Source organism: Gracilinanus agilis, chromosome 4 (assembly GCF_016433145.1).
Source record: "Gracilinanus agilis isolate LMUSP501 chromosome 4, AgileGrace, whole genome shotgun sequence".
Classification (NCBI taxonomy): Eukaryota; Metazoa; Chordata; class Mammalia; order Didelphimorphia; family Didelphidae; genus Gracilinanus; species Gracilinanus agilis.
The window spans coordinates 36453210-36470418 of NC_058133.1; the positions used below are offsets into that span (position 1 = coordinate 36453210).

General features: G+C 39.8%; 2 protein-coding genes across 2 annotated transcripts in view; both read right to left on the reverse strand.

The window, feature by feature from the left end:
• The window catches only part of BTBD8 (BTB domain containing 8), a 159779-nt gene extending 156088 nt beyond the window's left edge, over nucleotides 1-3691 (reverse strand). Inside the window, exons 1-2 of the mRNA XM_044674836.1 lie at nucleotides 3567-3691; nucleotides 446-643 (exon numbers count right to left, since the gene is read on the reverse strand). Of these exons, the coding sequence (XP_044530771.1) occupies nucleotides 446-643; nucleotides 3567-3691 (323 nt within the window). The remainder of the gene's footprint in view (nucleotides 1-445; nucleotides 644-3566) is intronic.
• A 508-nt stretch (nucleotides 3692-4199) lies between these two features.
• Nucleotides 4200-8271, reverse strand: LOC123245842 (lysophosphatidylcholine acyltransferase 2-like). The gene is made up of 3 exons (XM_044674838.1): nucleotides 6742-8271; nucleotides 5773-5930; nucleotides 4200-4317 (listed from the first exon to the last, which is right to left on the reverse strand). The coding sequence occupies exons 1-3, from the start codon at nucleotides 8269-8271 to the stop codon at nucleotides 4200-4202; spliced, it is 1806 nt and encodes a 601-aa protein (XP_044530773.1).
• Between the last annotated feature and the right edge of the window lie 8938 nt (nucleotides 8272-17209).

A 17209-nucleotide genomic window follows, 5' to 3' on the forward strand; every position in this document is an offset into this window, starting at 1 on the left:
AAAATAAAGTATTTTCTGATCAATGATTTTAAAAATCTTTAGGATTTCTATGCAGAAATCACTAAACATTATTTAAAGTGTGTTCTTTAGAGTAAGTTAAAATTCTCATCTTTCTTTAGATTATAAAGTCACTCAAACTGCTAAAGGCCATTCTATTTATACTCACTTCTTAAATATTCTTTTCTAAGTCAGTTTCATACAAACTACAAAGAAAAAATGAGCTATAATTTCATATTTCTATAAATGCTTAATTTTAAGCTTAAATCTCTAAATTCCAAGAAAAAAAATACAATTTGTCATTTAAGGTGTCAGAAAACATATCAAACCTTGCCTTTTACCTAAGGTGACTTGAAATTTATGAATGTAAATAAAACATAAAAAAAGTGAAATTAAAGAATGTTTAAACCAAAGTATAAAATGAAAGAGATTGAAAAAACATACTTACTGTAAAAATGTTCTAAATTCTGAAGGTTCAAAGTTCTCCACAGCAACAGGGATATGGTTCTCCCAATTATTTAACATTTTTCCCACAGTGTGAAAGTAAAAGTCTGGAATCCTTGCTAAAAGCACAGCTTTGTGAGCTTTGAACTGTGTTGGACCTATACAAAAAGTGACATCTGTATGGATTTCTTCTCTTAGGAGCCTGTTAAAGATAGAAATCACAATTTGATTATTTTTTAAACTTTCTATGTCAAATATTGGTCTTAAAGTCTTGTTTTTCTTTCACAAAAGACAACATATAAACTGCATTTTCAACCCAATATATAAAAATATATTAATCCAAAGGTGAGTTATTTCTATTTAATTCAGCTATAGATACTAGGCACAATGTTTCCTTGGAATTTAAATTTTCATCTCAGAATATGCAAAGATAATTTCACTGAAACTAATGAGTATCATTAGTCACATTCAAATATTGCCATTCTCTGCTTAACTTTAAATTCCTTCTGTTAGCTCCAAATTTTGTACTCCTGATGACAAAATTACAACTTCTTAAAGATTTCAATCTCAAAACATAGTGTTAACATAGTAAAAATTATAATAAAAATACTCAGCTAAAGTCACACTGAAATTGAAAAAGAAAAAAGTATTGAGGTCAAATTAAAAAAAAGGTCTTAAAGGCCCAATGATTTAAATAGATTATTAACAATATGGGTTAGTAAAGGAACAGTAACTCAAAGAATTTTCCAGATTTAAAAGTCTTATTCTTAAATGTTAAAAACTATTATTTGAATTTAAATACTCATTAAAGAATACAATAACAAATCTGAAGTCTCATTCTCTTCCTTTGCCCCAGAGGTGCCACTGTGATGCTTTAACCTAGTATTGAAAACATGTAACTATAAATTATAATTTAATCTCATTACAAAAGTATTTTGCCACTTCACAGGTTTGGTTATACTGAGGATCAAATAAACTATTCTGATGTACCATCAATACCCAATTCCAAAACCAATGTTCTAATGAAGTTCTATTATATCAGTAAACTTTTATCTTACAATAGGTGTTTAATAGATGTTAGATGAATGAATGAACCAAATATTCTTTATAGTACTATATTCTCCTTATAAAACTGAATATTCTCAATGGACTTCTGTATTGCAATAACAAAATATCCCCCCATACTAATAAAAAGTTTAGTAGCAACTGGAGAATGAAGCTATCCATTATAATGGAAACTTATGTTACTTTATAAACAAGATAAATACTGTAAGCTTTTGCAACATCTTGCTAAAACTATTGTTAGAAGCATCTTTTATAGCAATGATGGTGAACCAATGGCATGGGTGCCAGAGATGGCACACAGAGCACTCTCTGTGGGCATTGGCTGACCACTCCCCTCCCTTTCCATTCCCATCCCACCCCAGTTCATTACTAGAAAGGCAAAGGGACTAGGGGGAGCTGCTCCTGTCCCCCTCTCCAGCAGGCCTAATGACATTTTTTCACATCCCCTGTCCCTCTGCCCAAGCAGCCCAATGAGAGTGCACAGGGGGGCAGCTCCTGGTGGGGAGCAGAGTGCTCAGAGTACTCCCCTCCCCCTCTCTGCACTCACTGAAGACATTCCTCACTTGGCCCAGCAACCCAACAGGAGCACTTTCTCCTTCCCCATGTGAGGGGTAAGGGGCAGGTCCAGCAGGCCAGCACTCTGACTCTAAAAGGTTCGACATCACTATTTTATAGTATTAAAAATTCTGATCACTCAGGAAATCACATAAACCTCAAATATTCCATTTACTTTTTCAGTAACAAAAGGCTTACTTTCTTTAATAGTAGCTTTATATCAACTTTTCTGGGTGGGCAGGAAAATCATAATGGCAAATATATTTTTCACTTTTTTTAAATCAGTTTTTGAGCTAACATGGCCTTATTTGAAACTATTTAGACACTTAATTTGCCCCCAATGAGACTTTTAAAGGGACAGAACAGCAAGTCCAGTTATCGATCCCTTTCTGTGACTCAGACAGTACCAAATCAATAATCGGGGAAAAAAATTAAGGGTCCAATAAAGCCCTGTGCTATATGCATACATACAAAAAGAATAGGGCATGTACCTGCTCTCAAAGATCTTAACCTATAAAGTAGGGTCTAAAGGTATTTCAGGGGTTCAAAGTCTGGATGAAATTAGGTGATTTTCCTATCATCCACTAACTAGTGGCAGGAGCAGGGCCTCAAAGTCTCTCCTCTTGACTCTAATCAAGTTCAAAAGTCCTTTGCCTAGGCCTGAAGAAGCAACCTGGCACAGCGATAGAGCCCTAGATCCCGAGTCAGAAAGATGTAAAATCAAATCCAACCTCCTTAACCCGTCTGCCAAAGCTTCACCTGTAAAATGGGGTTAATAACAGCGCCTACCTCCCACAGGTTTGAGGAGGAGCAAATGAGCCCATATTTGAAACACTTTGCAAACTTAAAGCATCATCTCAGGCATATGAATCATCGTAAAAGCCTGCTTTTTCTTACAAAGTGTTTTACACCAAAGACTTTTCCATGCCGTCACTTGCATACAGCACTAGGTTTCCACGATGAAAAGAAGGCCCCGCACTGGGGCCCCAGTGACTTCCTTTCTTTACTTCACCCACAAGAACTCTTCCTTCGTTACACCGCTCGGGTGCCCAACCCAGTCTTACGCAGGGATTAGACGAAAAAGCCAAACTCACAGCCCCAGCGCCCCGGGGGTAGAGTAAGAGGAGAGCCGACCCCTTCCCGCCCACAGCGGGTCAGCCCGGGGCCGTTGGACCCCACTTTACTCCCTTCAGGCTTCCCTGGTATGGACACCAACCCGCAGACCCAAGGGTAGGGGCGGGGCACCTCCTGGTGTCCCTACTGGCGGCCCGCGCAAGCCTCATTTCCCTCGAGCGTCGCCCTAGGAGGTCAGTGCGCGTGGCTCTCCCCTTACTTTTCCACTTCATTTGGGAGCCGCTCCCATCGGTGCTCCTCAGAAACGAAGGCCCGAGGCCAGGAGGAGTCGGGGAAGAAGGGAGCCCAGGGCTCCAGGCGGGCTAGGGTCCGAGGCCGCCCCAGCGCGCATGCTCCGAGCCGGCTAGACCGGGCTTCTTGCCGCCTCCTACCTGAGGAGATCCTGGCTCAGCTGTTCCGACACCAGGGCCCGCAGCCGGCGACGCTCAGCCACTCCCTTCTTGCAAGCCCCCTGGGCCCCCTGCGAACCCGTGCTGCTAGCCCCGCACCGGGCCATGATGCCGGGCCGCACGCCTGCACCTTGGCAGCCTGAAGAAAGGGGGCGGTTCCGGTCAGACCCCGGGATACTGCTGCCTCGGCGATGTAGACGTTCCCCAAAGCCAGCGAGGGACGCGTCCAACAGGGTTACAATTTGTAGATGCGCCCTCACTCTAAGCGGGCCGGGACGAAGACCTCGAGGGCCCCCAGAAGTCTCCTACAGCTGCTTCCCGTGACTCTTCCCTCGGGCGCAAGCGTATTAACTCTGTTTACTTTTGCCGCGAGCGGCGGGGCTCAGGGGTGGGACCCGAGCAAGAGCGTCTCCCTATTGGTCGTCGCTTAAATCGTTTCCGTTAGCCGGCCGGGGAGGCGCGTGCCTCGGGTTTGTTCTCCGGGTCTCTGCGGGTTAGGGAGGAGATTGCACGTGCTTCCTCGGACTGTTTAGTGAAGGCGTTAGAATAAAGCAGGAGCTCCCCATAATAAAAGAGTGCAGCCCGAGTCAGTCCGGTGATGCCTTCCCTTTCTAATCATCCCCGAGAATCATTCCTGCCCGACTGTGGGACCCTTGTATTGGAATCTCCCTCGCCGATCACCAAGAAGGCAGTGTGCAGGGGGCACTTGGAGTAGCCACGTCTTGTAAAGTTCCTGAAGAGTGAGGAGGACTAGGGGACAGGAAGGGTCTCCTGATGGGGGAGGGAAATTGCGGCCAAACCCGTGTCATTTAAAGAGTGCTAGGTTTTTAATCTATTGACTTTCCCAGGGGAAAAGGTCAGTGGAGAGGAGGGGAAAAAACAGCAAGTTTCCTTCAACAACTACGCACTGTAATGGAATGAGAATTTTCTGGCCTCTGAAAATTGCGCGGGTGTAATGCTAGGAGTCAGCTTCATAACAAAGGAGATCAGGGTTAAATACCACCTATTAAATTGGCCAAGAAAGGGCTTTCTCTCCAAATAAAATATTCCAATTGAGTCTTTGATTCTGGAAAATGAAACCATATTATTAATTTTTAGTTGTTTGTAATAATGAAGGAAAGAGGTACTGGGTAAATAAAAACGGAAGCCCCAGAAAATTAAGGGTAGTTTCACATGTCTTTATATCTTCAGGGTCTAGCACACATTAGGAACTTAAATCCTTGTTCACTGACTGAAAGTACTAAATGTTAATCCAAATTAATCATTAAATATTAATTCAAAAACATTTATAATTGGTTCGTGCATAAATTGAAAACATTACACCTAAATGGGTATCTAACAGGAAATGTACTTTCCACATTGTTACAAAATAAAATTGAAGACCCAAAATGCAAAACTTAAACTATGATGCCCATGCAGATTTTAGAACAAGTTACTTAGAAATACCTTTGAAATACCCTATGTTTCAAATTGAAAATAAAGTTCAAATCTAATTTAGGTATATGAAAGAAAAAAAATATCGGTCATGGTGGTACAATAAATCTTAAAGACAGAATCCTACCCATTCTACTCCTGTGGCCTCTAGCCTGTTTTCCTCTCAGCTCAGAAGGGGTGACTGGGTTATGGTCTGAAGCTCTGGATTAAATAGCAGAACTGAGCTTTGACAATAGGGTTAATTTCTGTGACCAGAACTAATCCTATTTTTAGGCAAAATAAGTTCATGTGGCATAAATGGAAGGGAATAAGGATAAATACCCAAGGTGGGGAAATGTTCCCCCAAGGAGATCTACTGCTGAGATTTCATTCTTTTGAAGGGTTTATTCTCTATTAAATGAATATGATCCTTATTGGCCTCAGGCTCAAGTATTAAGAATTCTATCAGGTTATTAGACTGGAAGAGAGAAATCATAAAGGCATTACGCAACTGAATTGGAGGGTAGAAGCAAGAGTTGAATGGAATGAAGAGAAAGCTGAAGACAAAGGATGCTATCACCTTACTTCAGTTTGTCCCAGGGCCCAACTCTTGGTATGTGTTTCATGACACTTATCAATCAAATTTAAAGACAAAATACTCCCTTAAAGAATACTACCACCATAATCTGACTTCTTAAAAGATGTGCTTAATGAATTTTCATTGAGTGGAAAAGAACATTATCTATAACCTTCTGAGTAGGTGCCATATGTTAACCTGTTTTTAGCAGTCCTCTCACTTGTGGCAGTTTTGTTTTTGTTGAATTGATGAAGTTCAAATTTAGCACAAACTTCTCTGCAGCTTATGATGCGCTGTTGAACCTTGTACAATGACTTCTCCTTTAAGCAGTTTTGACTGTCATCTTTCCGATTCTTCTAAAAAGAAATGAAAATAAGGAAAGCCTTTTTATCAGTCCATTATGGATGCCTGCTCCTAGCACATTTGCATTATTTTCAGTAACTTCATTGGTAATGATGCATTAGGCAAGTATCCTTATCAAAGTACACAAGGCCTTCATCAGAATGCAAGGCCTCTCCTTTGTAAACCCAAGTCTGTGTTCCCTATTCTATCATTTAGTAATGACAGAAGGCATAGCCTTATGGAATATGTACCTGTTTCAACAAATTGAAATGATAGCTTTCTGTTTTATTTATGCTCTGAAGTAGAAGAAAGCCTATCTATTTGAGGCCCCTCTGGCTTGAAGAATACTAGGGAAGTTCTTTCTATAAAGTACAATAATCTTAAGATAACTCTGCCAATGTATATTGGGGGTGTGGTTGAGATACTTCATTAAGTACTCTTCCACTCAGGTTTCAGGGACTACTCAAAACTTAAATATGCTATGAATATGTTTTGTAAATCTGCTTCTTAATTTGTCTATTCCCAAGATGTATTACAGCAATCATTAGCCTTTCTTATGAGAAAGTTGATTACAAAAGGCCCAAATAAGCTATTCTACAAGCACATTTTAAGTATCAATCAATATCTGTACAGACTAAGGTAAAAGCTCTAGAGTTTTTCACAATGAAAATGTGTTTTTAAGTATTTTTTTTTGTCTGGGCAAGGTTCACCAATATTTTCAGGGGAGACTGTGCTATCTGACTCCAGAACCCTGTGATCTAAAGCCAGGACTATGCTATTTGTACCTGATCCTGTAAACTTATTGTCTTTTGGGCATGGACACACGTGGCTTGCCTGGAGTTCTAAGTAAGTACTAAACAATCTGGCATATTGTGGATGATTCAGAGCAAAACTTTTAAATTCAAAATAGGAAATGTGCTTTGAATCTTCTTTGGCTATTTCCTGGAAGATTGCTGAAACATCAAGGTCTCTCACGCCAAAAGATGCCTCTAGAATTCTGGCAAATTCTTCCTCTGTTACATAGCCATCCTCATCAATGTCAAAAAGCCTAAAAGCCAACCTTAAAAGTTCTTCTGTGTTGGCTGGGTTGCATAGGACTGAGAGCCCAATCACATATTCTCTAAAGTCTATAGTACCATCATGGTTCCTGTCAAAGAGTTCAAATAATTGCTTCAGGGAATCTGAAATTGGAAGCGTTAAATAATTAGCAAACTCTTCGATTCCGATGGAACCTCCTTTTGATTTAGCCGCAATCAATGTATATTCAATCAAATGGTTTTTGATAGTATCCCAATCCAATTTCAACTTCTGGGTAATTTTTGTAAATTCCACCAAGCCAGCTTCCATAGGCAATGTCAGCTTTCCTGCCGAAATCATCAATCTACAGTCTTCAAAGGTATGATCTGTGACTGGCAAATGTAGGGCATTGGCCATGACATTCCGTACCCTTCTGGCATAAAGGGAAGGATCCTTTTTCTCTTCATTGTCAGGGATGTAAACAGGCATGAACTCCAATTCCATCTTTGTGAACAGCTGTGTGAGGGTTAGCAGGACCAGTGTGGGAGCAGAATAGCCCTGCCAGGTCCAGGTCACCGTGTCCACTTTGTTGGGGTACTGAAGCAATACTGGCTGCACTGGGACTCCAGGAAGGAAGGCTCCGAGTTTGAAAGTAATCAGACACGAGCGGTTGGTGCAGGTGGCTTCGGGGAAAATCAGGATCTGAGGCCATATACCTGAGGAAGTAGCGCGTTTTTTAATTTCGTTAACGGTGTTCTTCCTGGAATCTGGGTCGGAGCGGGACACGAGCACGGGCTGCCCGATCAGCACTATCCTGCCAACCAACGGGACGCGGGCGGTCTCCTGCCGCGACACAATGGATGGCAGGCCGGTGAAGACCCAGGCGATGCCATCGAAGAAGGAAGAATGCGGGGCAGCCACCAAGATGGGCGCCTCGAGGGAGGAAGCCCGCTCCCCTTTCACCTTTACCAGGAAGCCCAAAATAAAGAAAAGGGACCGGCACAGCACTAGCACCAGGATTTTGGTGAGCCTCCTCCTCCACTTCGGTAGGGGCTGGCTCTGTTTTTTCGGGTAGAAGGCGGTGACCGCAACGGTCAACGGCCACGCGATAATGACAATCAGGAGCAGGAGGAAGATGCGCAGAGGCAGCAACAGCACGCTACCCAGGCCGATGCAGAACCAGTGCCAGTGGCTGTAGTTCCTCTCCTTCAAGAACGGGTTCTCCACCGGAGGCGGGTACAGCGAGTGCTCGCGAAACGCAGCCCGCAGTGGCTGGAACCGCAGGCTCAATGATGACTGGGAATGCTCCACATGGAACAGATGAGAGCCACTCGTCATGGCTTAGCCATAAGTCGGGAGGCCCAGAGACACAAAAAACCACGGCGCAACCACTCCCATGTTAGCCCTTCCACCCCGGCCCTCGAACCTTCTCTACTACCTTCTGAACTATGCAAGAAACCTGACCAGCTCATCTGCATCTGCACATGCGCAGACCACTCTGGTGGTCCCGCCCCCTTCGTCAGAGGGACCGCCCCCTCTGTAGAGAGACCTCCCCTTCTGCAGAAAGACTGCTCCCTTCATCAAACATTTAAAGTCTAAGTTGTGTTACTCCGTCTGAAACAGGGGCTCCTAACTTTGTCGTGTCACGAACCCCTTTTTGGCAGTCTGGTGAAGCCCCTCTGCCCCTTCTCAGAACAATTTTAAAGCCACACGCAATATGTAACGCCAATCTCAAACCCACTGATATGGACGGTACTCTCTCCAGACTGGTGGAAGAGAGCGGAGAAGGCATGGCTGATATCTTCAGGTTCTCTTTAAGTTCTCAGTTGCTTGCGGCACTTCTGGATTCCAGTTTCGAGAGAGATAAAGGACAGAGGCCCACCCAGCTTCAGATTGCTGATGGAAAAGATTCCCGGACAACATGAGAAGCAGTCTCCACTATGTTCCTATCCCATCTTTTTACATTAGAGACTTTGGGAAATTTCTCCTTGGATGAGATGTAGGATTTTCTCTCTTGGTTGAACTGAATAACTTCATTCTCAATGGGCCAGCTCCTTCACTTTGTATTATCTGGCATATATATTTTCCTAGATATATATACCTTCTCTGATTTCCATTTTGCTATCAATTTTTTTTTCAGCTAAGTTCATTGTAGAATTGATGCTTGGAGTGAAGGGATCAAGCCTTGGATAAAGAGCTTGGTGGGGGTCCTCTTTCCCTCCAATAATGAAATAGCAATTAGAGATGGATTGATTCTGATCACATCCCCTAGAATAACAATACTTAGGGCAGCAGATAGATATAATTCTAGCCCGGGACCCTCTCTCTGAAGAGGAAAACATGGCTTCCAACCCAGCCTGCTTCTCTTCCTGACCAAAATTAAAATCTCCTTTGGGGAAGAGTGATGGGGCAAAGATGTTTATTCTGCCTCCCTTTGAACCACACAAGGATACTGCCATACTACTTGTTTGAGGACAGCCCTCACAATACGAGTCTTGATGCAAATAAAACATATAGGATTACAAAAGAAATTAATTTCTTGAAATGTGGGTACTAAAATATATATATGTATATTTTTTAATTCTGTTTCACAGACTCCAGACCAAGAATCTCTGATTTAAGTTTTATCCATCTAGAATAGGCTCTGACTATATGACCCTGAAAAAAATCAATGAACCCTTCAAAGTTCTGAGCAACTCTCTAGATGAGAAGGTACAGAGAAAGGATCAACTTGCACTGGTAGAGAGAGTTTTTTTACCTGGGAGCTCCCTATACCAGAGAAATCACAGGTCCAATCTTGAATTGTGTCCCTATTTAAACCTGTCTATTGGCTGCTTCCTTACAGCCTACAAACACATCCATGTCTTCCCATCCTCCAAAAATACCTTGATCCAATCATCCCTCTCCTAGCTGATGTCCTATATCTCTCCTTCCCTTCATGGCTAAACTTCAGGAGAAGGTGGGTCGATAATGGGTACTTCCACTTGTTCTCCTGTCACTCTTAATTCTCTGCAATAGAAACTGTCTTCAACATTTAACAATGAAATGACCACCTCTAGGGTTTCCAAAGATTTCTTCACTGTCAAATCTAATGTCCTTTTCTCAGTCTTGAACCTCTTGACCTCTCTGCAGCCTTCCATACTGTTGCTCAAAAGTGTCAAACACACTGCTTGTTATAGCTATGCCCTCAACATTCCCAAGAGCAGCAGAGCCAGATTAAATTATAATTGGAAAATATTCAACAAAATAAATTAAAAATACAATAGTACACAGCTATTATTACTGTGTTGGTTTCTAATATGCAGCTTATAGAAATTTTCATGGTAGAGGCCCCATTTCTACTTGAGTTTGCTATCACTGCTATTGATCGCCTTCTCCTTGATATTCTCTTTTCTCTAGGTCATGATACTGCTCTCACATGGTTCTCCTCTTTCTTGTCTCAGACACCTCAATCTCCTTTGCTAGATCTTCATCAGGGACTCAGCTGCCCTAAACATGTTAGTGAAAATATATAATATCACTTCCTCCCCAAGGCTTTGTCCTGGATACCTCTTCTCTTTTCTTTACATCTAGGTCATGATGGATATGAATTCAAATAATGTGAATTCTGATGTAATATGAATCATAAAATGATACCAGGTCATATTTAATATGAGCCAATATTTAATTAATGGCACACACAAACTAATCAATGGTTTTAACATAACATATTGTCTATCTCTACTTCCCTTTGTCAGATGTAGATGTGATATACTGTTGCATACCACATTTCTGACAGTTTTGTAATTTTTTAAAAGACAGCCCTTAATAAAGTTGACTGAAGGAAAAGTACTTCTTACGGAAATGCTAAAAGTGCAAAAAATAAGAGGCTTGTTATTATATCAGAACAGGAATCTAATATATTTGAATGACATAAACATGGTCATAAGAACTCTAAAACTAGACAATGTTGGAATTCCTGAATCAAGGAATAATATAAAACCTACAGGTGAAACAAAAGAAAAAGACAAAATTGCACCAGCTTTTTGTAGTTTGTAAGCAACTACAAGGAACATATTGCAGAAATAGAGTATCTTTTAGCTGTATGGACTGCAAATTGCAATAGAAAATGTCTCCCTCAAAGAACATACCAAATATTTTTAACAGTTCTTTTTGTAGTGGCAAAGAATTGGAAACTGAATTGTCCATCACTTGGGATTTGTATAAACAAGTTGTAGTATATGGCTGCAATGGAATACTATCGAGCCATAAGGAATAATGAACAGGATAAATTCAGAAAAACCTGGAAAGACTTATATGAACTGATGCAAAGTGAAGTGAGCAGAACCAGGAGAACATTCTCAGTGACCGAAATATACAATGATCAATTGTGAAAAACTAAACCACTATCAGCAAAGCAAGTCTCCAAAATAACCACAAGGAACTCATGAAGAAAAGGCTGTCTATATAGCCAAGGAAGAAACTGTTGGAATTTGAATGCAGATCAAAGTATGCCATCTTCCACTACATATCCTTCATGAGATTTCTATTGTATGTGTGATATATATCTTCTATCAAGATATGAGCAAAATAGAAATATGTGTTACATGAAAGTACAGTTATAACCTATATCAGACTATTTGCCTCCCAGGGTTAGGAGGAGGGTAGGAAAGGAGAAAATCTGAATTTTGAAATGTAAAAAAGCAATTGTCAAAAATTGTTTCTATATGTAACTGAAAAAAATTAAAAAAGAAAAGAAAATGTCTTCCTCTTACCAAGTCCCAAGTTTCAAGTTTATTTATGGTAGTGAAATAAAGTACAAATGACATAAATGATGAAACCAGTAAGCAAAGAGTTTGATCACTTTAAGAACTAAGCAAAATTTCTTTATTATTTTTTCTTAATTTTTAAATTTAATTTAAATTTTTTCTAAGAAAAATGTCTTGATGCTTAAATTATTAGAGGCAGCCAGAGCATAGGAATCTGCACCTAAATACCCAGATGTTTTGAAGAAAACATCTAAGCAAAGTAGATAGACAAATCAACAAATTTTTAATGTGGATGAAATTTATTTTTTGGAAAAAAAAATGTATTCCAGAACTTACATTTCTATGAAAGGAAAAAAAATTCAATCTGGATTTAAGGTGTCTAAGGAACTCTTTTATTGAGAGTTAATACAAAAGAGACTCTTAAACCAAAGCTTGTTTAACAGAGCTCCAACATCAATCATTTTGAGTCCTTTGATGATCACATTAAATGAGAAAAGTATGACCAGCTATTTTGGAAGACTGATTTTTAAGTTATTTTAGCCCAGATGTTTTAAAAATGCTGCCAAAATATCAATATATCTAAAGAAATGATTTTTAAGCATTCAACTGTACTTGGTTCATTGTGTGAGAATGGGCATCTGAAAATTTGCCAACATGTACATAAAGCTCTCTGCCCATTTATATAAAGTTTTTTGCTTTAAAAAAAATCCTTACATTTTATCTTGAAATGGTTACTAAGTATGGGTTCCAAGGTAAGGGCTAGGCATTGGGGGTTAAATGCCTTACCCAGGGTCACACAGGTAAGACATATCTGAGTACAGATTCGAATCTGGACCTCCCATCTCCAGGCCTGGAGCTTGATCCACTGTGCTACCTAACTGTACCCTACCTCATAAATATAAAGATTTTAAGAAAAAGAAGATAATTCATTCCAAATATCAATGATTATGTTTTTGTCGTACTGTCAATGTAAGCTCAGGAACCATCCTTTTAATAATCCTTTCTAGAAGTCTACAAGAATCAATGTCAAGTTTTGAAGAATCTCAACCTGAAAGGTAGCATGACATAACTAATAGAATTAATGACATGGATTCAAATTCTTATTGGGTCTCAAAGTACTCCTTTGACCTCAGGCAAGGCCATAATTTTTCTGAATCTGTTTCCTAGTCATAAGATAAGGGGTTGGAATACATGATTCTGAAGTTTCCTTCCATATCTGAATCTATGATTTTGGGGGAAAGGTGTTGTACTATTTGCTATGGCAGGGTATAGGGAATAGTGTGAAAGGGAATTCTTGGTTCTCTTTGAGTTCACACTTGTGAAAAGGGAATCCTTTGTTCTCTTTGCTTAGTTGGAGTTAACACTTTGGTTGGCAATAACTTTGAATCAACACAAGTTTGAAGTAGGCAGGAGAAGTTTCAAAACCACTTAGTGAGTTCATACCTTACTTGATGCTAGGTGAAAAGCCAGCAAGATACTTGGAGAGCTCCACCTTTTTCCCCAAACTCAACAGCCAGAAACTTAAGAGTTCACACACTCAGAAAGGTGTAAATCCAAAGGTGACAACTCAGACAATTTGGAAATTGTGATTGGTCCCCATGGAAAGGAGCAGGGACAGGAAACCACCATAAAAACCATGAAGATCCCTGAGCAGGTAGTCTGGTGAAGGAGACTAGTAGAGAGTGAACTCCAAGAAGAGAGTCACTCCAAGAAGGAGAGAGTGAACTCCAAGAAGGAAGTAAGCTTCAAGAACAAGGTCAACTCAAAGAAGAAAGTCAGCCTCAGGAGACACCTTCGGCTTCAGTCATTGTCTTGGGTGAATGGATAGCTGGTTTTCCCTTCCTGTCTTCTGGAGAAGGTTTAATTCTGATTGAAGGTTAACAAGTCCTGGCTGAGCCAAGCACTGGAACAATATTTAGTTAGATAGGTTCACTCTTTCTACATCTTTTATAAATAAAGATTTACAAACCATTAATTTTAACACTTACAATAGACAACTAGGCCTGGAGACCAGAAGACCTAAGTTCAAATTTGCTCTCAGATACTTCTTAGCTGTGTGACCCTGGGGCAAGTTTCTTAACCCTATTTGCTTTTGTTTCTCATCTGTAAAATGGGGTCACACTAGAGAAGGAAAGGCCAAAGTACTCCAATATCTTTTCCAATAAAACCCCAAATGGAGGCAATGAGGTGGCTCTGGGAATAGAAAGCCAAGCCTGAAGATGGATGGTCCTGTGTCCAAACCTAATCTCAGATACTTCCTAGCTGTGTTGTCCTGGCTAAGTCACTTAACCCCAATTTCCTAGCCATTTGAGCTCTTCTTTCTTAGACACTTAGTAGCAAGTAAGGGTTAAAAAAAAAAGAAAAGAAAACCCCATTCCATTTTTTGGGACAAAAACTCAACATTTGACAAAAACTGCTGGGAAATTTGAAAAACAGTATAGGAAAATTAGGTCTAGATCAACATCTTATACCCTATACCAAGATAAATTCAAAATGGGTAAATGATTTAAATATAAAGAGTAAAATCATAAATAAATTAGGTGAATATAAAATAATACCTGTCAGATCTGTGGGAAAGGAAGGAATTTAAGACCAAGAAAGAGACAGAGAACATTGCACAATGTAAAATGAATGACTTTGAGGTTTTCCGGGTTAAGATGGCGGCAGAGTAAGAAGCAGCTCTTAACGTCTCCTGACCAAAACACACAAAACTCCTCAAAGGGACATAAAAACAAGTCCAGACGAACGGAGGAACCCCCACAACAGGACACAGCATGGAAGGTACGTGGAATCGAGGCATTTCCATGCTATAAAGGGGTGAAACAGCCCTCATGAAATCGCGGGCTGAGCAACCACCCCACCCCCACTCCTCCACACACATCTATAGCTCCGAAGCCAGCTAAAAAGAAATAGAGCAAGTTTGGGGCACCCATCGAGTCATTGGCAGCTCCGGGACCTGTTCCTGAGAGCAGCAAGACTTAGGACCCCATTAAGCCAAAAAAAGCAGGCGAAATCTGAGCGCGGGAGCAGGACGCAGGGCGCAGAGCGCAGGCTGAGCAGAGCGCAGGCACTGCGGAGGCTTGAGTGGAGGCAGACACAACCAGGAACTAAAGCCTAAGTGGGGAACATGTTAAGTGAACACAGAATAGTATACTTGTCAGATCTCTGGGAAAGGAAAGACTTTAAAACCAAGCAAGAGTTAGAGAAAATTAAAAAATGTAAATTAAATGGTTTTGATTATATTAAACTAAAAAGTTTTTGTACAAACAAAAACAATGTAGTCAAAATCAGAAGGGAAACAACAAATTGGGAAAAAATCTTTATAACGAAAAACTCTGACAGACTCAAATATACAAGGAGTTAAAGCAATTGTATAAAACATCAAGCCATTCCCCAATTGATAAATGGGCAAGAGACATGAATAGGCAATTTTCAGGTAAAGAAATCAAAAGTATCAATAAGCACATGAGAAAGTGTTCCAAATCTCTAATAATTAGAGAAATGCAAATCAAAACAACTCTGAGGTATCACCTCACACCTAGTAGATTGGCTAAAATGAAAGAAGGGGAGAGTAATGAATGTTGGAGGGGATGTGGCAAAATTGGGACATTAATGCATTGCTGGTGGAGTTGTGAACTGATCCAGCCATTCTGGCTGGCAATTTGGAATCATGCTCAAAGGGCTATAAAAGAAGGCCTTCCCTTTGAATATTAATAAATGTTAAAAAAAAAAAAAAACAACAACTGTAAAACAGGGCTATTAATAGTTGTAAGTGTCAAATGAAATAATATTTGCAAAGACCTAGCACCATGCCTGGCATGTATTTGGAGCTTTATAAAAGCTAGTGATGAGTTGCAGTCAGGTGGCTCAGTGAATTGAGAGCCAGGCCCAGAGATGGGAGGTCCTGGTTTCAAATCTGGTCTCAGACACTGTCCAGCTGTGTGACTCTGGGCAAGTCACTTAATCCCCATTGCTTAGCCCTTACTGTTCTTATATTGATTCCACAGTATTAATTCCAAGATGGAAGGTAAGGTTTTTTTAAAAAATATTATAATAAAAGCTAGTGATGATGATGATGACAATGATGATAATACAGAGCATCAAGGCTGATCAACCCACATGAATATATTTCTTATACAAGTTTACTTCAGCTCATCCAATGACTGTCAGGGTCTTCTAATCAGAGTTTTCATATTCAGATTAAATACTCTTGATTGATTGCTTGAATAAAGACATTTATGCTTTTTCCACCTTTAAAAAAAAATGAATGACTTTGATTATATCAAATTAAAAAGGTTTTTGTACAAACAAATCCAATGCAACCAAAATTAGAAGGAAAGCAACAAACTGGGAGAACATTTTTTATAACAAAACTCTCTGACGAAGATTTAATTTCCTAAATATATAAAGAACTAAGTCAAATTTACAAAAAATCGAGCCATTCCCCAATCGACAAATAATCAAGGGACATGAATAGGCAGTTTTCACATGATGAAATCAAAACTATCAATAAGCACATTAAAAAGTGTTCTAAATCCCTCCTGATTAGAGAAATGCAAATTAAAAAAAATTCTGAGGTACCACCTAGCAGATTGGCCAATATGGCAGCAAAGGAAAGTGATAAATATTGGAGGGGATGTGGCAAAATTGGGACACTAATACACTGTTGGTAGAGTTGTGAATTGGTTCAACCATTCTGGAGGGCAATTTGGAACTATGCCTAAAGGGTTTTTTAAAGATTGTGTGCCCTCTGACCCAGCCATTTCACTGCTAGATTTATACCCCAAAGAGATAATAAGGAAAAAGATTTGTACAAAAATATTTATTGCTGTGTTCTTTGTGGTGGCAAAAAATTGGAAAATGAGTGGATGTCCCTTGATTGGGGAACAACTGAACAAATTGTGCTATCTGATGATAATGGAATACTATTGTGCTGAAAGGAATAATGAATTGGAGAAATTCCATGTGAACTGGAAAGACCTCCAGAAATTGATGCAGAGTGAAAAGAGAAGAACCAGGAAAACATTGTGTTGTTTTTAAAAATGATGAAGGCAGATATTAAAAGGGAAAATAGTATTTTAATAAAAGCCATTGCTGATAGAATAAATCGACCACGCGCCTGTAAGAATTCCAACTACGCATCAGCAATTTTACCTTTTCCTACCTTCGCTCGCTCAGGTAACTAAATAGACCGCCCCTCCTGACTCCAGGAGTCTTATTCCCTCTCTTACATCATCACACTTCCTGTCTCCTCCATTTTTACAAGAGGAATCATGCGAAATGTAGTTTTCCAAAGTCCCCTAAAATGTCCACAGGAAGTTTGTCATATAATCTACATACCTTAACGCTCAAATGAGCCCCAAATAGCTCTTAAATAGAATCCCAGAAATTCTAAATAACACAATTGTACACAGAGACTGATATATTATGGGAAAGAAAGAAAGAAAGAAAGAAAGAAAGAAAGAAAGAAAGAAAGAAAGAAAGAAAGAAAGAAAGAAAGAAAGAAAGAAAGAAAGAAAGAAAGAAAG

Bases quoted from the DNA above. Each gene is read 5' to 3' on its own strand.
- LOC123245842 (XM_044674838.1), bottom strand. From the start codon at position 8,271: ATGACGAGTGGCTCTCATCTGTTCCATGTGGAGCATTCCCAGTCATCA. The intron at 5,931-6,741 runs GTGTGTCCATGC...ATTTCTTTTTAG, and splicing joins TAGAACTCCAGGCAAGCCAC to AAGAATCGGAAAGATGACAG. The intron at 4,318-5,772 runs GTTAACATATGG...CTCACTCTTCAG, and splicing joins GAGAGGACTGCTAAAAACAG to GAACTTTACAAGACGTGGCT.